Source organism: Sinohyriopsis cumingii, chromosome 8, assembly GCF_028554795.1.
Source record: "Sinohyriopsis cumingii isolate HCF-2022 chromosome 8, ASM2855479v2, whole genome shotgun sequence".
Taxonomy (NCBI): Eukaryota; Metazoa; Mollusca; class Bivalvia; order Unionida; family Unionidae; genus Sinohyriopsis; species Sinohyriopsis cumingii.
Genome location: NC_142968.1, coordinates 93,486,511 through 93,508,967, shown reverse-complemented (window position 1 = coordinate 93,508,967; position 22,457 = coordinate 93,486,511). Strand labels below are relative to the sequence as shown.

Sequence of the window (22,457 nt, the reverse complement as noted above, 5' to 3'; positions counted from 1 at the left end):
TTGATGAACATTAGCATAACATCAGACACATTGATTTAACTGAAGAGTTCAAGAGGTGCATCCATAGTGACGGCAAGACTTATCTAGATGAAGAACAGGCAGATACTTTAGAAAATGCTCCTCGCACAGCTAATGCTTATTCCTTGATTCACAAGCTTCATTTGTCAGTATATAGTTATGTCGTTAGTTTTGGGGTAACCAATCATCTCTCAGTTTTACGACTACTTCCATCTCTCAGTCCTGCATAGCTTAGAGAAATTAAACATCTGATAAGATTGATCAGGAATCCTTATGTTTTCCTAAATGCTCTTATTGTAATACGAAAGAGCACGTCATTTCCGGTTACTATAGATTGCAAATGAACGTTGCAGGGAAACTTCAAATGCTCTTATCAGGTCAAGGCCACAGTCTTTTATTAAAAGCAATGTATTACTTGGGTAAAACAAACCCTAGTCTTGTTCTATTTTTGAGACGTATAAGCTAGTTATACCAGAATGATCTCTATCACTTATTGTGATTTTGCCATTCCTATCCCGTTTAAAATATCGGACTTAGTTTACGGACTTGCTACTGTTGCAGATCTGAGTTCTTTAGCTATAGAGGATATTCGTTTATTTCTAATCATATGCCTAGCTGGAGATAAGGTTGTGGTTCTTCCACCAGTTTAAGTTGCTGAAGTTTCTGTAATTGTTTTGTTTTTCTGGGGTGGAGTTGAAGCTGAATTTTCTGCAGTAAAGTCGGTACTTTTTTACGGATCCGAGAGTTTGAGAACAGTGAAGACAGACATGAGCAAAATAGATCCATTTCACAATATTTGCCTCCGTAAAATTAGCAACATATTTTGGCGAAACAATATCTCTAACGTGAACCTATATCAAAGGACTGTATGTATCTACATTTTCCTCGAGATAAAGATGGGCAGAGTCAAATGGATTATGCACGTTATGAGGGTGCCCCAAACATAGATACCCAATGCAGCCCTCATTTGGATGTCAGCTGTTAAGCGTAAATGTGGACGGCAAAAGATAACCTAAAGAAGGACAGTGATGACAGAAATGGAAAAGACAGGACTTTGCTGCTGAGGGGCACAAGAGATCGCTAAATATCGACCTAGATGGCGAAAGCTAGTGGCAGTCTTATGTCACACACGGGATGAAGAAGACTAACTAATTAGTACATCCACTAGTAACTGGCAAGCCTTGTTTGGATCAAAATGTTGATCATAATAAGAGTGATATGCTTGAGTTGTATATTGCTAGTGCAGGGTGATAAAAGACAATCACTCATTGTTGAGCAGGAACAAGATCATATTTGTTTCAGTGGGCTATTAGGAAAAATGAAGACACACAAGTCCCAGTTTGTCTCTTTCTGAATTATGGGGTCCTTATGAGAAAATAGAAAAAGCCCGAGGAAGCGCCACTAATGACGAGTGGCCAATGAGCTAATAAGTTCTCGTTCAAAATACAGGGGATTCTTAATCTAGCCCTTGAAACTTCCTTGGCCTGTCATTTAGGAGTCGATACAAATCATCACGTGATCATGGATCATTCTTATTGGCTAAAAATAAAACGTGATGCTTATAAATACTGCAGACCATGTTACATTTATCAAATGGTACAGCCTACTCCAAATATACCTTAGGTTCATCTCAAACCTATTACTGCATTCGATTAACTATTTATCAGAATAATAGTTGACTGTATAGGTCCCACGCCTAAGACCAAGTCAGGCAAGCAATATACCTTTTAAAATAATGTGTGCGTCTACAAGATTTCCAGAGATAATTTCCTTGAGATATATCAAAAGTAAAACCATAGTAAACGATTAGTAAAGTTTAAGATATATCAACAAGAGCAAATAAAATATATCGTGACATTGATATTGTAAATTCTACACCTGTCAAACGGCATATATACATGATGAATCCACTCAAGCAGGTATATTTTGAAAAGCAACTCAGTATTTGCTGGAAAATGATTTTTATAGAACAAAGTAAAAGTAACTAGAGTCTATTATGTATCTTTGTGCCTAAATCAGGAAACAACTAGAGTCTATCATGTTTCTTTGTGCCTAAATCAGGAAACAACTAGAGTCTATCATGTATTTTTGTGCCTAAATCAGGAAACACATTTAGCATAAGTACTGACCATAAAGAAAGTCTCATCAAAACAGATTAATTTCCAGTGCCAAGAAAAGTTGACCACATCTGCCAAATTAGAAATGCAAAATATATCACCAAGTTTGACTTTTAAAAGTATTCCGGTAAATTTCACTCACGAAAAAGGTGTGTTTTGGGGATTTTTAACGTAGTTTTAATAATTTGAGTCAATCTGTCGGCATTGTGGCAGTTTATAATGACATGTTCCACACAGTCACGTTTTCCTGACATTATTCTGACACCAGTCAGGCAAGTCTTAACACTAACCAATTATTGCTGAGTTAAGCGCGGCAGTTGCTAGTGCCATTGTAGAAGTCTTTGGAATGACTCTGCCCCTGGTTTGAACGTGCTGACCTACCGCATCCGAGGCGGAAGCTCTAACTACTTAGGCCACCTAAGCGTTCACCACTTACGGAAACAGCAAAGGAAATTTCCGCATTTGCAACTCCAGATGGACTTTATCAGTATAAATTTATGCCCCAGGAAATTTTAAATTCTCCGGCAACATTCAAACGTCTAATGAACCTGTTAACATCTGGTCTAGATATTGGTGACGCGTTCCACGATGACGTTATCATCTACAACGGTACATGGGAGATCACTTTGGAATCATTTGGAAATTCGTCAATCCACACAGTGATGCAAATTTGACAATTAAGTTAGGTAAAAGTGAGTTTTGCCGTGTTTGTGTGTGACAATTGTAGGACATATTGTGGAACAATGTCAGATTAAACCTGCTGACGCTAAGTTGACGGCTATCTCTAAATTCCCAGTATCTATCAGTGCAAAGCAACGTATGGGATATTTGGGTATGGCACGATATACTCGGAAATGTTGCGGAAATGTATGCATAATTGCCGATCCGCTGACAAATTTGTTGAGTAATAACTGCAAGCTGGATATTTTTTGAAAACATCAGGAGGCCTCTGACAAAGTATAGGCCATACATAAAAGTGTGACAGTTCATTCAGCACTAATTTTCAGATAATTGTTTAAAATGTCTGCCGATTCAAGTGATATATCCGGGTTGTTGGAAATTTTATTTAAGAACATATCAATGTTGTGATTCATCCAGTGTGCAATATTTCTAATAGAACTAAGGAAACATCGAAAAAAGTATTTCATAAATTAGAAGGAATATGTGGCTCTGATATTTGGTCTGCAACATTTTTAAGTATACTTTTGTTCTGCTCCTTTTCCGATTGTTGTATTCAGTGATCACAACTTACTTTCACTTACAAAATGGTTCATACAATTAAGAGACTCTTGAAGCTGAGTTTAATATTGCAAGCATATAATACTATGACTAAATATAGCAAAGGAAAATATACTGTGTTACTGATGTACTCTCACGTGTATATAAGTACTGTACATAGCTTTTGTCCATGATTGTAGGTTGTGAACAGAATCTTTACTAGTACTTAATTTCAAGGCCACTCTTGTTCACAGTTCCACTAGGTATTTTCGTTAGAAATCGTCACATTCCTTTACGATGCTGGTCAAAGAAAAAGTTAACAGCAAACAGAGGATTCAATTCTATTTTAGTTCCGTCCGTGGGAATACAGTTTCCGGTCGTGCGTTGACATCAGATATGATTTGAAAGGAATTATTTACTTAAAATATTCATAGGAATTTCTAAAGTACTCATTGACTATTAGACTAACTCACTAAATTGAAAGTTTAGTGAACGCATTCAAAAACATTCTCGGATGTCCTGATAAGTGTTATGTCAGGACATTCAGGACTATTCGAATTCATTCGGAACAATCAATATGTTTGGACTTGTGATACGACATTTATTATTGTTTTGTATTGAATTCACAATGAAATATTACTAAGTAATGCAGGAGAAATAAATTACTTCGTGAGTTTACATAAAGTCTTTTTAAAAATATTTTCTTTCTATTGCATCTTTTAAGGTTTAGAGTTGTAACAATAACCTGAAAACAATGTATATCCACAATTGTTGAACGGTTTACTAGAAGGTACAAACTGCGATATAATCACATATGTTGGCGTGCGTATGTTACAAGACAAGCAAGACAAAAATGCTTAAAATAAATTTTTAAATATAAAACTCTATATTTCAAAATTGTATTCTCATGGAGAGAAGGATTGACTTAGCTTGCCATATTTTTCCAACATTTCCAACATTTCAGAGGATGTGTAATATGGTCAATTTGTGTACTATGGTCAATTTGTGTACTATGATCTATTAGTGTACTATGATATATTAGTGTACTATAATTTTATTTGTGTACTATGATCTATTTGTGTACTATGATCTATTAGTGTACTATGATCTGTTAGTGTACTATGATATATGAGTGTACTATAATCTTATTTGTGTACTACGATCTATTTGTTACATGAAAAGAATAATTATGAAGCCTTAAATACGAAATTACTTCAAACGGTTTTAATTTAAATCGTGCATAAGCGTATGGCGAATTTATTTTGCTTCAAATAATATGGAAAAATAAATTTCTGTTTTTAAAAAATGATGACAATTCAAAACAATTCAACATATCAAAGATTTAAGTCTGAACTATTACTTAATGTCTCTAGTACATTAACAATACATTATTCTATTAAACTGAATTGGTTTGATTTGGTTTAGAAATCAAAGACAATCTTTAATTTCATTTTAAAGCTGAGAGAAGAACTTTATACGCTTCAAATTCTGGAGTAATTAACTTGCATCATTTGGTTAATAACCGGAAAATAAATTTGCAGTGTACATTGTTTAAAGTTAATTGTATTTCGTTTTGTGATGACTCAATTGTGATTATTTAGCGAACTAAGGATAGTTACAATATTAGAATAACTGTTTCCTGCTGTAGATTATGCTGCTATTATTATAGTGTTGTGTAATGAATATGCCGTATTACAACACTGAAAATGATAATTCAATAACAACAAACATATAGAGACCTTTAGCCTTACTGCTAAAGCATATGCTTTCAGTTCAATAGACAGACGATCTATATCACACACTGTTTAAGGATATTAACATTATACTGTAAGATCACATCAATCATTAAATAATCTATAGCACTAAGCAACGCCATTGAGTATGACATTATCCTTAACGTTGTCTTTAAAATAATCTTAGAGTCGTGTTCGTTTCATACTACATTTATAACTGTTGCAGTATTTAATATGCCACTACCTGGAAGGAACAAATTCATTACAATATTATAAACCAGTTTCAGAATAAGAATAGAGACTGAATATTCATGTAAAATCGTCTACTTATACTACTTAACAGAAACTAGCATTGTTAAAATCCTCAGACATATGTACCTCAATAATCCTTACATTGGCATGCAACGTATCTCCAGCATTATTAAGAGCTGCATACTAAAGTAGGAATGTTTTGTATACAAAACTCAAGTAACACCTCACAAATGGCATTTGATTTTAAAGGCTTTTCGTTTTATTCCATAAAAGGGAGGAACCAAGCCAACAAGAAATATATCTTGGCAAGCTAAGTCTGGCTACTGAGGAATATTGAAAGCCCGTGTATTTTTAAGTGAAACACTTATGTCATCATATGTGATCTTCATTATCATGGTCAGGTTTGGTGTCGGTTATCACCATAACACGTCTGTAATGTTGATTTAATAATCAAAAATCATCAAAGGTTTCGTCGTACGTTATTGGCTAACAATATTCCCATCTCGAACCTTCCTTAATCATTCACAAACCACAACACTTATTTGCCATGACAATGCGTATGCTTATAATATGCAGGTGAATGGAATAAGTGATAAATGGGAAAAGATTCAGGCAAAGAGCTACAGAAAGTATTGGAAGCCGTAATTATGCAATGAAGCGTACACATAACTACAAAACCACCAACGCTTTACCTGATTTAAAACTTACCAATAAAAGAATCTGAAACCGATCAGGTCACGTTTATTTGTAACCATTGCATGTATTGAATAAAGGGTCTAAAATCGTTTTCACACGTCTGTCGATAACATGACCGAAAACAAATACGAAATTTTATATTTACATTCATTTTCCATTTAAATAAAGAAAAAAAATCTTTTGGGAATAAAAAACTAACGAAGGTCGGTGAAGGGACTGATGCAGTGCAACCAGAAGTATATTTTGTAGAAATTCATAAGAAAGTACACAAATATGTATCATGGTATTTGACCTTAAACTTCATATCATGCATGGAAGATCAATTAACCTATCTCATTTAAACTCACGATAAACCCACAGAGTGTAAACTGATTCCAAAGTCAAGTAAGTCTGGGTTTCAGAATTGTTTAGAATAGGGCCGACATTTAGGTTTAATTACATACTTCAAAAGCATTTTTAGTGAAACCTAATAATAATACCCACATTCTTTCAAGAGACGTAATTATAACAAAGTTTATTAAAAAGACAAAACAAAACCCCAGTAATACTGTCATGCTGGAAGTCAAATAAGCAACATTTTCATTTAGCGCATTTTACATATTTTAACAGTAAGTGCCTGTAAAGCAAATCTCGATGAAATGATTCAAACAGGAGAAGCAGTCATATGTAGAATACACTTCACCATGCAATGAAACCGTTACTTCCCTCCATGTATTTTAGGATAAGCGGTGACAGAAAGCAATTCCTAAAGGTTGACGGACAATCGACAATCGCATAAGCTCTTCTGTACTGGTTCTTGGCAGATCAAAGAGATAATAAATAATAAATTACACAAGAACATAATGATGCCATGTTATTGTATTCGATATATATGACAGATGATTACCATATTCCCAAGGATGTTATTTCAGATCTAAATGTCTGTACTAGTATGCATATATATATATATATATATATATATATATATATATATATATATATATATATATATATATATATATATAGGGACAAATTTGTCGGTTTAATTGAGATATTTAGGCACGTTTACGCAAAGTCAGACATTACGGCGATTTATGTAAGGTTTGTTACGTTTGTATCAATCTGCGTACTATAATTTAATGGAATATGTTAAAATATATACCAGTTGGATCTGTAGCACCTGTACCTAAAAATGAGAAGAGAAAACACTTTCAGGTGTTTGAAAAATCTGTAAATATAAATTTTACTCCACAGTTTCGTCGCAGAAGACTAATAGTTTATACTAATTCGATGATCTTGACCTAACAAAAAGAAACCTAAACATTACTTTGGTGTTATATGATGTGTGTAGCAAGAAATCACCCTGCTTCATATACCCAAAAACCTTACATGTTGTTCCATACCAGCGGTGTGAAATTTTACAAATATGCAGCAGGGTGTTTCCTATAATGATATTCTAACTGACGAATTGACAAGTAAAACAATTAATATTTTATGGATAGCTATAATTATTAAAGGACAGAAAATGGATACTTAGTATTGAAAAATAGAAAGCTAAAGGTATCACAAAATATGTTGTGTGCTTTAATACTTACCCCCTAAGCCTCCCATTCCAAGTCCTAGCAAGCTAGCTAAGCCTCCCATTCCTCCTGCAATAAATGTATCAATATTTGTAATTACAATTAATTATATTCAATTGAAATGATTATATTAAATTAATTATGTTAAATAATTATGATATCTAGTTTCTAAGACATGACTTTAAAACTTAAACCAGTGGAGATGTATTGTATTTATGTATATGTTTCACTTAGTTTGATCTGATGCAATAACTGAATTTGTTTTACAGAAAAAGTTAATTGCGCGTAAATACATATCAAAATATTTTTCCACGATATTATGCTCCTTGTAGCCTAGTATGATTAGAACATGTTATTAACCTTCTGTCTGGTATAATGTACAAATTAAGTAAAATGTTATTACCGTTCTGTATGGTATAATGTACAAATTAAGTAACATGATGTTAACCTTCTGTCTGGTATAATGTACAAATTAAGTCAAATGCTATTAACCTTCTGTCTGGTATAATGTACAAATTAAGTAAAATGATGTTAACCTTTTGTCTGGTATAATGTACAAATTAAGTAAATTGGTATAAATTAAAAAACAACGATAATACAAGTATCGCTGTTTCATTTGTAGCGCTATATTCATGTACACTATAGCAGTCTTTTCATTCCATTTTTAAAGTTCTGCATATTTTAACTATAGGCTCCGCGATAATATAATCTTCCAGTCATCATTAACATTAATATATGGTTAAAACATAAAAAGGGTGGTGAATGATCATACACAATGAAATGTTTTGTATATGGAGTGGTTAGAAATATGTTTATCAGTCTTTCAATTATCTATATATTTTAATTGTTTCAATATTAATTCTGGGATTTTCACTATAAAAAGCATACCATCATATTCATGAACCTATATTGGCAGTATTGATCTAAAACGGTAAAAAAAATGTCGAGACTCGTAATGAATTTTATGAGAACACCTGGAGCTAATAAATAAAAATGAAATAAAAAAGATGCTTTTCTCATACCTCCCATACTGCCAAGAAGACTGCTCATACCTAAAACAATCCAAATAATATAATTAAATAAAATAAAGCGAATGACAGTGATGATAATTTACGGCAATGATACATAAGAATGTATATGTATTGGCTATTAAATGGTTACAATGTTTTCAGTCTAGGAAGTCTTGAACAGTAATTATGCAGGGTACAATATGCTATAGATCTCACGAGGAGGCGAAAACAGCAGCAGCATATAGTTTGATACATCCCACATTTTATACGCCTTTCAATACCTGATGATACAACTACTACTATTGCTATCATATAGTTTGATACATCCCACATTTTATACGACTTTCAATACCTGATGATAGAACTACTACTATTGCTATCATATAATCTGATACATGCCATACTGTATACGACTTTCAATACCTGATGATACAACTACTACTATAGCTATCATATAATTTGATACATCCCACATTTTATGCGCATTTCAATACCTCATGATAGAACTACTACTATTGCTATCATATAGCTTGATACATCCCACATTTTATATGCCTTTCAATACCTCATGCAACAAATACTACTTTTGCTATCATATAGCTTGACGCATCTTACATTTTATACGCCTTTCATTACCTCATATTGTAACTACTACTATTGCTATCATATAATATGATACATCCCACATTTTATATGCCTTTCAATACCTCATGCAACAAATACTACTTTTGCTATCATATAGCTTGACGCATCTTACATTTTATACGCCTTTCATTACCTCATATTGTAACTACTACTATTGCTATCATATAATATGATACATCGCACATTTTATATGCCTTTCAATACCTCATGCAACAAATACTACTTTTGCTATCATATAGCTTGACGCATCTTACATTTTATACGCCTTTCATTACCTCATATTGTAACTACTACTATTGCTATCATATAATATGATACATCCCACATTTTATATGCCTTTCAATACTTCATGCAACAAATATTACTTTTGCTATCATATAGCTTGACGCATCTTACATTTTATACGCCTTTCATTACCTCATATTGTAACTACTACTATTGCTATCATATAATATGATACATCCCACATTTTATATGCCTTTCAATACCTCATGCTACAACTAATACTATTGCTATCATATGTTTGATACATCCCACATTTTGCATGCTTTTCAATACCTCATGCAACAAATACTACTTTTGCTATCATATAATTCGATACATCCCACATTTTGTATGCCTTTCATTACCTCATATTGAAACTGCTACTATTGAAGTCATATCGTTTGACACATCTCACATTTTATATGCCTTTCGTTACCTCATATTGCAACTACTACTATTGCTATCACATAGTTTCATACATCCCACATTTTACACACCTTTCAATACCGCTTGCTACAACAACTACCATCGTTATCATAAATTTTGATACATCCCACATTTTGCATGCCTTTCAATACCTCATGCAACAAATACTACTTTTGCTATCACATAGTTCGATACATCCCACATTTTGTATGCCTTTCATTACCTCATATTGAAACTGCTACTATTGAAGTCATATAGTTTGATACATCTCATTTATTATACGCCTTTCAGTACCTGATGATACAACTACTACTATTGCTATCATATAATTTGATACATCCCACATTTTATATGCCTTTCAGTGCCTCATGCTACAACTACTACTACTGCTATCATATGTTTGATACATCCCACATTTTATATGCCTTTCAGTGCCTCATGCTACAACTACTACTACTGCTATCATATGTTTGATACATTCCACATTTTATATGCCTTTCAGTGCCTCATGCTGCAAGTACTACTACTGCTATTATATGTTTGATACATCCTACATTTGATATGCCTTTCAATGCCTCATGCTACAACTACTACTACTGCTATCATATGTTTGATGCATCCCACATTTTATATGCCTTTCAATGCCTCATGCTACAACTACTACTACTGCTATCATATGTTTGATACATTCCACATTTTATACACCTTTTAGTGCCTCATGCTGCAAGTACTACTACTGCTATCATATGTTTGATACATCCCACATTTATATGCCTTTCAATGCCTCATGCTACAACTACTACTACTGCTATCATATGTTTGATACATTCCACATTTATATGCCTTTCCATACCACATGCTACAGCTACTACTATTGCTATCACAACTGCAATTAATACTATTACTACTACTAATACTACTACTACTACTAATAATAATAATAATAATAATAATAGTAATAATAATAATAATGTCTATTCATTGTTATTAAATGTTTATAGTATATTCTCCATTAATACAATGTGCCCCAATTCCTTTGAGGTCGTTCACGAATCTGATTTAAACATTGTCTTACCGCCACCGAGTTCTCCCGTAGGTGTTTCTGAATATAAAAAATTTGATGATGATGATTCTCTTTGACACTAGTACAACAACAACAACTACTACTAGTACTACTACTGCTATTAACACTGATACAGCAACCACTACTGATACTAATCTTTCTAGCAATACTGCTGCTGCAATTACTACCATTTCTGCTACAAGTAAGACTGTTACTGTTGCTTCTGCCGCAAGTGCTGCTTCTATTACTACTGCTGTTATTATTTCAACCACATCTGCCTATTCTACTACTACTACTTCTACTACTACTAATAATAATAGTACTAATAAAAATATATGCAACAACATTTAACAATTACAACCTTATGTATTGGAATATGTTGTATATGTTTGTATATATCCTACCATGCGACTAATATTGTATTGTATTTGTCCTGAAAAAGAATTTTTAAGAGTTACTTCCAGCCTATGGCAGCTATGAAAAGGAAATCATTTTTAACACGATGAAGCTAAAAGAAATGCAGAGAGATTGGAATATAACAAAATCTGTAAAATTCCATTAGTATCTTACTGGCATGGCGACATAAAATCGTGAGAAATCGAGTTTTAGAAGATTTTTTCTCAACCAATTACTGTTACTTTGGTATATATAACATGGTTTTGAATGTTAACGAAACAGATTTAAACTTAAGCACAAAATATTTGTTTTACGGGAGATTTAATAGCTAAGAGGACTTACCGCACTATTTCCAAGGTGTGTGTGTGTGTGTGTGTGTGTGTGTGTGTTTAATTGAACCTAGTATGCAGTTTATGTTAACAAGGCATGATTGCTAGTTCTGTGGCAATGCACATAGAAAAGAACAGCACATTCTTAACAATATATTATCCTATGTCTTGTTGGGCTTTTTAAATTGTGTAAAGATAATATTAATTTGTAATATATATGAGTCTTCAATATAAATAAAAATTAATTATGTTACTGGAAGGTAACAACAATACTAGGAAGTAACTAAAACACTATTCATAATTTGTCTTGTAATATTTAGTTTTCTATGCCATGATATTTGAAGTCTGGGCACTGTCTTTTTTCTATGCCATGATATTTGAAGTCTGGGCACTGTCTTTTTTCTATGCCATGATATTTGAAGTCTGGGCACTGTCTTTCTCATATATCCAGTGCATTAAAAAAAACTCCATCACGATATATTTTGATTAGATTTGATATGTACGGTAGGTTATTTCCTTCGGATTTATTGTGTATTAAGTGCATTGAACTCAGTTTACAATGCACGCGCATATTCGTGCATATTACATGCTAGTACTGCAAACAACCCAGAAGTAGCTGCCGTCACATAATGCGCAGGCAGATAAGAGTCTATGGCGTTTGTTATACTGGTTACTATTTATAAACTGAATAGATCTAGATCTGGGATAGGCCTATAGGTTCTGACGTTTTCAGCTGGGGTTGACCTATAAGTTTTTATGTTTTCAGCTGATTTTAACCTTTTAGTTTTGATGCTTTCAGATGGGGTTGACGTATAATGTTTGATGTTTTCCGATGGGGTAGACTTATGGTTTTTTTTCTTCAGATGGGGTTAACTTATAAATTTTGATGTTTAAAGATGAAGTTGACTTATGCGGTTTTATGTTTTCAGATAGTGTTGACTTATACGTTTTGATGCTTTCAGATGGGGTTCACTTTTAAGAGAGTACGTTAGGCATAATATTTCATGCATTTTGCGATCTAATATATAGATTGATATATACACAAATATGTATTCATACTGATATCAGTTGTCATTTTTTAAAAATGCATACATGTAATCAAACTGAATAATCTAAACTTGCTATAGGTTTTGTCAGTCGTTACCTCCTGCACCTCCTGCACCTCCTGCACTACCTCCTCTCTGCATAGCCATCAAACTAGCCAAATCTAGAGCAAAAAATATATAATTACATTATGCATTGATCTTCACTTTGTTAATGTTTATTTTTTTGCTGACTGTAAACGAAAGGAGTCTCTTTTGTATAACAGACATGTATTTTTTGTTGTTCAGTATTTCTTTCAACAAAAAGGCAATGGAAATTTATATAAAATGATACAAAGTATGTAGCTACTTTATCTCACTCATATGTGTATGTATTTATCTATTCCAAAGACTATATGTATGTATTTATATATTCCAAAGAATAAGTGTATATATTTATTTCAAAGACTATGTGTATGTATTTATCTATTCCAAAGACTATGTGTATGTATTTATCTATTCCAAAGACTATGTGTATGTATTTATCTATTCCAAAGACTATATGTATGTATTTATATATTCCAAAGAATAAGTGTATATATTTATTTCAAAGACTATGTGTATGTATTTATCTATTCCAAAGACAATGTGTATGTATTTATCTATTCCAAAGACTATGTGTATGTATTTAACAATTACAAAGACTACGTGTATATGTTTATCTATTCCAAAGGCTATGTGTATGTATTTATCTATTCCAAAGACAATGTGTATGTATTTATCTATTCCAAAGACTATGTGTATGTATTTAACAATTACAAAGACTACGTGTATATGTTTATCTATTCCAAAGGCTATGTGTATGTATTTATCTATTCCAAAGACAATGTGTATGTATTTATCTATTCCAAAGGCTATGTGTATGTATTTATCTATTCCAAAGACAATGTGTATGTATTTATCTATTCCAAAGGCTATGTGTATGTATTTATCTATTCCAAAAGCTATGTGTATGTATTTATCTATTCCAAAGACAATGTGTATGTATTTATCTATTCCAAAGACTGTGTATGTATGTATCTATTTCAAAGACAATGTGTATATGTTTATCTATTCCAAAAAATTAAGAGTAAGTTTGTATATATTCCAAGAACTATGCGTATGCGTTTACTTGTATACGTTTTTATCGATTACAAAACTATGTTTATTGTTTTATATAATGCTAAGACAATGTTGTTCTTTATCTATCCAAAGACTGTGTGCACTTTTTTATATATTCCAAATGTGCGTCTAATCTATTCCAAAGACTATGTGACTGTATTTATATATTCCAAAGACTATGTGTATGTGTTTTTCTATTCCAAAGACTATGTGTATGTGTTTTTCTATTCCAAAGACTATGTGTATGTGTTTTTCTATTCCAAAGACTATGTATAAATTTGTATATATTCCAAAGACATGGTGTAAGTTGTTATCTTTTCCAGAGGCTATATGTATGGGTTTTTTTTTCTATTCCAAAGACTTTGTGCATGCATTTATTTATTCCAAAGACCATGCGTATGTTTCATCTATTTCAAAGACTATGTGTATGTTTCTGTCTATTCCAAATAGTATGTGCACGTTTATATATATTCCAAAGAGTATGTGTACCTTTTTATCTATTCCAAGTGTGTGTTTGTATATATTCCAAAGACTATGTGTACTTTTTTAAATCTATTCCAAGACTGTGTTTCATCTATTCCAAAGAGTGTGGCAATTTTTTAAATGACAATGTATATCTTTTATCTATTCGAAAGACGCTGTATATATTTTTATCTATTCCCAAGACTCCGTGTATGTTTTTATCTATTCCATAGACTGTGAGTATGTTTTTATCTATTCAAAAGACTATTTGTATGTTTTTATCTATTCCAATGACTATTTGTATGTATTTATCGTTTCCAAAGACAAGGTGTATGTATTTATCAATTCCAATGACTATTTGTATGTACTTATTGATTCCAAAGTTAATGTGTATGTTTTTATTTATTCAAAGGACTATTTGTATTTTTCATCTATTCGAAAAAGTATTTATATGTTTTTATCTATTCCAGAGACAATGTGTATGTATTTTTATATTCCAAAGACTATTTGTATGTGTTTATCTATTCCAAAGACAGTGTGTATATTGTATCTATTCCAAAATCTATATATATGTGTTTATCTATTCCATAGGAAAGGTGTAAAAAAAATTCTATTCCAAAGACAAGGTGTATGTTTTTATCTATTCTAAAGTCAATATGTATGTTTTTATATTTTCCAAATGCAAAGTGTATGTTTTTATCTACTCCAAGGATATGGTGTATGTTTGTATCTATTCTAAAGACAATGTGTTTTTTATATATCCCTACGACAATGTGTACGTCTGTATTTATTCCAAAGCCTATTTGTATGTTTTATATATTCTAAAGACAAAATGTGTGTCTGTATCTATTCCAAAGACAGGGTGTGTGTTGTTTTTGTTCTCCAAAGACTTTGTGTATATTTTTAACTATTCCAAAGTATATATGTATGTTTTAGCTATTCCAAAGACTGTGTACATATTTTTTGCTATTCCAAAGACTGTGCATATTTTTTATTTATTCCAAAGAGTAGATGTAAGTTTTCATCTATTCCAAAGACAATGTGCAAATTTTTATCTATTCCAAAGACAAGGTTATGTTTCTATCTTTTCCAAAGACAATATATATCTTTTTATCTATTCTAAAGACTATTTGAATGTTTCCTTTCATAGTTACGCCGATTAGTTATTGTTTCATGAAATTTATTTTTACTGTTGTATTTGCCTATTAAATCAATGCATATAAAATGACGTATATTCATTGGACCGAAATTAATAACGATCAATGGTACGTATTTCTTAATTTGTACGAATTACATTTGCACTCAGTATCAAAAAGACAATTAGGGATTGGAAAAGAAGCAAACTGTTTAAATAATTCTTCACCTTTAAATATAAAAGCAAATGTAATTTAGATAAACGGTAAATTACAGTGAAATGTTCAATACTATATATTCCTTCTGAATTTTAATTTTCTTCGCAAAGAACTAACATAAGAGGCGGATACAACAGTACAAGAAGTTAAACAAGTTCAATATTTTATCAAACTGTTTATGAAGCTGTTGTGTTCTGTTTTTATAAAGATTCAAATATAAGCGATTTTTCAGAACATTGTCTACTTAGGATTAAGTGTTATTTACCTCCACCTCCTCCCAGTAAACCTCCTAAACCACCTCCCAAACCAGCTCCCAGTCCCGTGCTTCCTGCTTCGCCTCCTCCACCCATGCCTGAGAAAAGGGCTGCTGCAATGCAATGATGCAACTGAGAACAAATTTAAATTCAAAAGATAACTGACCCTCCGATTAAATTGCTGTGGAGAGACAGCTATTGCGTTTCTGCACCAAATAGTAAAAGCCGTGTATATACGCAGATCGGTTGGGGTAGAAAGGGCAAAATGTGTTGTATAACATGCTAATTTTAATTTAACAATAAGTCAGAGCTGATATATCTACCGTTATCAAAAAAGACGATGAAATGCTACACTATTTGTTGATTTACTGGTCAGCAATCGAATAGAAAGGTGTGTTAACAACACTGAATTTTTTTTTAAAAAATCTTGTCCCATTTACTAAGCATTTTTTTTTAAAAACCCAAGTGAACAATGTCTCCTGTACAATATAATCAGAATTCTCTGAGATCAAATAGTAATTGAATAAGGTCATGATTATAAATCAATGTTTCAGACCGCTCAGGTGGCCTAGTTGTTAGAGCGTCCGCCTCGGAGGCGGGAGGTCGTGGGTTCAACCCCGGCCGAGTCATGCCAAAGATTTAAAATGGCACTATTTTCATCGTGATCCATTCATGGTAATGTTTTCATTCAGATTATTTTTAAATCGTCACTGTACGTGTCATATTCGAGAAACATTAAGAACTGATGTCAACATGAAGTTTGTATAAAATTAACTAGTCTTGTTCAGATAATAAAAGTATACTTTTATGAAAAGAAACCTTTCATAACAACACACCCAAGAAAATGAACCATATTTACAAGAGGGATAGTGAACAATGCCAAAATGTACATACAGTAATATCAGTATTTAATGATTTAGCAGTGTAAGCACTTTTTTATTTCATTAAAACAAATCCTGTGTACGATATTTGCGATGTGATGAACACCAGGATGAAAATGTTCACGTATGATTTGATAGCAAAACTTTAATAAAAACTTTCAGCTAGCGCTTGCCAAAATTAATTATGTCAATTTTCCCATTTGATAAAACTGCCAAAACAATATTCATCACGTGTGAATTCTTAATTCATAGATATCTGAAATGTAGTTGAGTTATTTTTGGAGGAAGGTATATTACTAGTAATCTTCAGTGATCTTCCACAAGTACTTGTTAAGTACAATATATCCCTTCCCGTCTTTTTGGGGTTGAATGAGACATTACTTGACAAAGGATGCTCGTTTGATTTTAATTCGTTACGCATCAAGAATACGCATTGAAAAGGTAGACTTTTTATTGTACTCACCCATAAGGAGTGGATTCATGGAACCTAGAATAAAATATGGATATCTTACAAACTGTTATATTTATGTTAAGTACTGTGCGTTATTTCTTCTCTGGCGATATAGAAATTGGCTAAATTAATCTGCTGAAAATAAAGGGCTTATGATGTGAGGATTGCTGAATGTCGCATGTACTAGCTTATACGCTAGATTCAACTGCAAACTGCACATACTCAGATTTGATTATGACGCAAATTTAGAAGAATTACAGCTTGTTCACACTGCTTGTATACAACTGTTCAAGTAAAAAATTAAGAGAAGAAAACAGAACAATATCGTTTAGAATTTTCGTATTTAATTTTATTCAAATGAATATTAAAACTTTTGTCTGCATGTTAGAAAGAGGTCGAATCTTCGATTTATTACATCGATATGCTTAAATTATCACTTTAAGATCATAAAATCAATAATATCTTTTTCAAATGAAAACATAACAAGACAGTTTGAAAATACTGTAAATTAATTATCTTTCTTCCTGAAACTGAATGTACTTAATTAGTATTACTCTATAAAACTTTGCCCTTAAATTTGCTTAGAACTAGTCTATTCCGTGAGCAGTCTAAGAAAATGGACCATTTTCTGGTTCAAAACCTATGTTACATTTGAGAAGTAAGGAAAATATCCACTCGTATGTGGCTCCAGTTTAAATCCATTCATATAAATTCAAATCAAAAGAGTAAATCCATATATGCAATGATGACGCAACTGTACTGTATATATCTAGGCCTAGATCCGGTTACGTACATGGGGATTTTTCAGAGGGATGTACAAGATCCTGACAATCGCCAAATGTCTGATTCATTTTTTTAAATAGCCGTTAAAGATTGAAACGATTGTGGAAATAGAAAGGGGATATGAAATAAATACAAAACCACGTAAGTGTATTGTTCCGAGTCGGGGGAAAGAACTCGTTTGATATGGCATCGACATATTCCTACGACGTATCAAACTAGTTGTTTTCGCCCACTCGAAACAAAACACGTGTGGTTTTATCCATGAACTATATGGTGATATGACTTGAACGTTATTCACAATTGATTTGCTTACCAGATTAAAAAGAAACAATGAAATAATATTTTTTTTAAATTAAAGCTACAAATTGCAACATGTTTATTCTGAATACAGGTGAGAAACTACATTTAAATTAAAACTAACCTTGTGCCACGGAAGAAGTCCAACGTCAGTAAATAATGAAGCAAATGGATATTTAATAATATAATTGCAAAGATTGAAGAAAAATTAGGATAAAGATGGTGTACTTATATACGCTCATCTAAAACAATATGTAAGGTTAAGGTCAGAGAAAAATACTCATCACGCTAGCAAACGTCGAAAAGAAGTCAGTAGTATAGAAATTAATTAACTTGAAGAACAAATGAAATTTGAAACAAAATTTCGAATATACGACAGAAGAAATATTGTTAGGCTTTCAAAGTTTAAGTGCCATTAGAAGAAGAATTATTAAACAATGTTTAATGTATTTATCTTTAACACAAAAATCAGACAAGTCTTGGCATTGTATCAATAAGAAAAACACTTTACCTGGTTCAGGTTGCTCTGGAGCCTCTGCTGCCGGTGTTCTTGCCCTTTGTCTCGTTAGTGCTGTAAATGTACAAAACTTATTACTCATGTTTTCTTTCAGCTTAACCTAATGTAAAACCCACACGAAGCAGATATTTATATATATATATATATATTTTTACACAAGAACTCCTATTTGAATTACAATAACCATTTCGTCAATGTCCTTCAATGTAATGGATAGTCCATCCACGCATTCTGTACGATTCACACATAAAAGTAAGGTGGCGCTCACCAGTTTTGTATTTTGCATAGGGTTAGAATTTTAAAGAAAACGAATTTTCCAGAGTTTTCTCACTGGCTATTTGAAGAAAGACCTTGTATATATTAAGTATTGTTTAAAGAACATTATATTCCGTTTATTTTGGTGTATGATTGATTGGTGTAAGATGGGTAATAGAATATACAGCTTTGCCTTACTACAGATATGCAAGTATTATTTTTTTAAAACTGCTAGCTCCGCTTGGTTATTATCACTACCTGAACTTCAGAGGTAACTTGTAAAAGAAACAGAGCCGATCACGTTTTATCTGGAGATTCATTCATTAAACTTTTAGAAGCTGTAATTGTTTAGCTTGGCAAAATTCATGTTCTCTATTTTAATAACTGCTAAAAATAGTGTACTTCTGACTAATTTAGGATTATTATTTAGCACAAGGTAGCAGTCATTTTAATTAGCTGTGTGCTTAGATCATGTACAATTTCCACTTGTAAAATATCTCAAGACATTTCAGCCACAATACATGAAATTAACATAGAGGTAGAATAACATTCTCTCTATTGTGTATGTTGCTTATGTAAACAACTTCACCTTACACCCACCACTCTCTCCGTAGTTGATAATATCTATATGGCGCACCTTAAGGAGGGAGGTAATGCTGTCAATAATTTTGAGTTCGATCACTTCATATTAGTGCTACATATTACTAGTTCGGTAGAAAGGCATTGTACTGAAAAGGTGGGTTTTAAATTTACAGATATTGGTCAAAATAATTCATTAAAATTTCCAAATTTAACATAACCTTTAAAACGATTTGTATGGATTTGTATGAATTACTGAAACAAACAAATACAAAAGAGAAAGAGGCGCCATATTTGCCTGGGCCTTATTTGTTTGGATGTACCATAAGTTGGCCACAAACAAACTACCTGGTGCAGCATTCTTGATTGACTTAAACAGAAAGTTTGCCGGTCTACGCTATATATGTATGTATCAACATTTTCAAATTCATCGTTACGGTAGAGCAGATAATGTTTAAAAGACAACATTAGACTATAAAATACCAACCTAATGATATAGCTAATTTTGGCTCAATGCTGGTCATTGTTGTGAAATTTGGGGGATATTTGAAAGCAGAAATTACGGACATTATGCATAGAAACTGTTGCAAGTGGTTACTGGATATAAAACTTTCTACCAATAATATAGTTGTTGGGCCGATATTCACTTTTGTTAAATAGATACATGCATATCATTAAGAACGTACTCAAAATGCTAAACACAAAATCAAATTGTATCCTTTGAGAAATGTGCAAATCAATGCTTACCGATTGTGAAAGAAAGAATTTTAAAAACTATGTTTCTGACGTAGAAACATGTTCTTGTTCTCAGACTTTGGAAACGTCTGTTGCTACCCTAATGCAGTCCATATATCTCCCTTTTAGCCAAGACTAAATTACACATTTCATTCAGCCTGCAGTTCTGCAGTTGCTTCGAAGATTTCGTATATTTAATAATATATAAAGATATATTCGAAAATGCTTCCTATTATATAATGCTTGCTAATGGCAGCCATAGAAAGGATTTACGTAGATTTAGGGTTTGGGTTTGGATTTGAGATTTTTTAAACGTAACTTAAACAATTTTTCAGTCATATCGCTACTATGTCTGCAGTGTAACAGTTTATAGTGATGTCTAGTACTGGGGCATCATGCCGCAGATATGTAGCATGATGTCCCACCCGGTCACATTATCCTGACACCAGGCCAACCAGTCCTAACACTAACCTCTTAATTCTGAGCGCCAAGCGAGGCAGTTGTTAGTACCATTTTTGTAAGTCTTTGGTATGACTCGGCCGGGGATTTAACCCACGACCTCACGCATCAGAGGCGGACGCTCCAACCACTAGGCCACCGGAGCGGTGATTCAGGGTTTCTTCATACCCATTGAATATCGAGACTGGTAGACATGTAGGAAACGAACGGCATGAAATGTTGATGTAAATAATGAGTCGAAAACGAAACCAATTTTGTCTTACTCTGTCCTTTATACCTCTCGCTTAGAAAATCTGATATTGACCCTTTATTACTTGCAGAAACCAAGCAGATGTAAACTACTACAATAATATTAAAATGATGATGCAACAAATGGAAAATACCAAGGTAAATATGTGTATGATGCATTGAAACGTAGATGTTTTAAAATTTTATCTCGCTGTTTAGCTCTATCTCCCTTTCACCCTCACCCTACCCGATTTATTTACACACGTTTCTAACGTATGCAACAGTTGATTTGTATATGAATTATTAAGTCATTTCGAATAAATTCTGTTCTGTTAATAAGTACTTAACTAACAATTTACTCCTGCAAAGTAGCTATAATGTGATACCTCGTTGATATAGACAATCGAGGTGGTACTGGCTGGAGTGGAGATGTACACATTTTTGGTTCAAATTACCCTTTCTCATGAAACGATTTTGTTTACTTTAAATAATAGCTCCTTAACCTGTGGTAATCTGTTAAGTTTGTGTTATTTTCTGTTATGCCAATAAACGTAACGATACAAGCTTCGTGTATAAAAGTGTTAGAATATAAAAGGTTTGTATTTGCAGTTTGCTTTAAGTAGTTATAAATATTAGAATATAAAAGGTTTGTATTTGCAGTGTGTTTGAAGTAGTTATGAATATTAAAATAGCAAAAGGTTAGTATTTGCAGTGTGTTTGAAACAGCTATGAATATTAGATAAGCAAACGGTTAGTATTTGCAGTGTGTTTTAAGTAGTTATGAAGGAAGCCTACCTCTTAAAGTCCTCATCATTTGTAAATTACTCTCTTGACTGTCTGTGAAAATAAGAAGTAAATACGTCAAAGGATTTTGCGACATATAATAATGTCCTTTTCATTATTGTCATAAAAAACTCTTATCTTCTTGTCTTCTTGTGACTAGCGCCGATAGAAGTAACGAAGTCATTCTCATCCCTATTATCAAAAGCTCTTATCTTCTGGTATATAGCTTGCATCCTATACAAACTGTATAAGGTCTTCTGTCGTATCGCTAATGTCGACAGATCAGTACACACTTCCTACAGGTCTTCTGTCGTATCACAAGTGTTGACAGGTCCGTACAAACTGTATAAGGTCTTCTGTCGTATTGCTAGTGTCGACAGATCAGTACACGCTGTATTATCGTCTTCTGTAGGATTGCAAGTGTTGACAAATCAGTTTCTACACTGTTCGTTTTCATTATGATCTCAAACGAGCAGATAACACGCTGATCTACGACAGATTTGGATCTATTA

The 22,457-nt window shown here is 32.6% G+C and overlaps 1 protein-coding gene across 12 annotated transcripts in view; it reads right to left on the bottom strand.

The window, feature by feature from the left end:
* LOC149794155 (uncharacterized) overlaps positions 1 to 22,457 on the bottom strand; it is an 86,779-nt gene that overhangs the window by 25,020 nt on the left and 39,302 nt on the right. For 8 of the 12 annotated variants that reach the window (XR_016422968.1, XM_089968237.1, XM_089968243.1 and 5 more), the window contains 9 exons: positions 21,958 to 21,999; positions 18,901 to 18,960; positions 17,322 to 17,345; positions 15,989 to 16,090; positions 12,871 to 12,933; positions 11,014 to 11,040; positions 8,616 to 8,645; positions 7,609 to 7,662; positions 7,176 to 7,199 (listed from right to left, as the gene is read on the bottom strand). Coding sequence is in view for 11 of the 12 variants with exons in the window: in XM_089968237.1 (XP_089824363.1) it covers positions 7,176 to 7,199; positions 7,609 to 7,662; positions 8,616 to 8,645; positions 11,014 to 11,040; positions 12,871 to 12,933; positions 15,989 to 16,090; positions 17,322 to 17,345; positions 18,901 to 18,960; positions 21,958 to 21,999 (426 nt within the window). In the remaining variant the exon portion in view is untranslated. The remainder of the gene's footprint in view (positions 1 to 7,175; positions 7,200 to 7,608; positions 7,663 to 8,615; positions 8,646 to 11,013; positions 11,041 to 12,870; positions 12,934 to 15,988; positions 16,091 to 17,321; positions 17,346 to 18,900; positions 18,961 to 21,957; positions 22,000 to 22,457) is intronic. The other 4 variants (XM_089968239.1, XM_089968238.1, XM_089968242.1 and 1 more) reach the window with 4 other exon arrangements.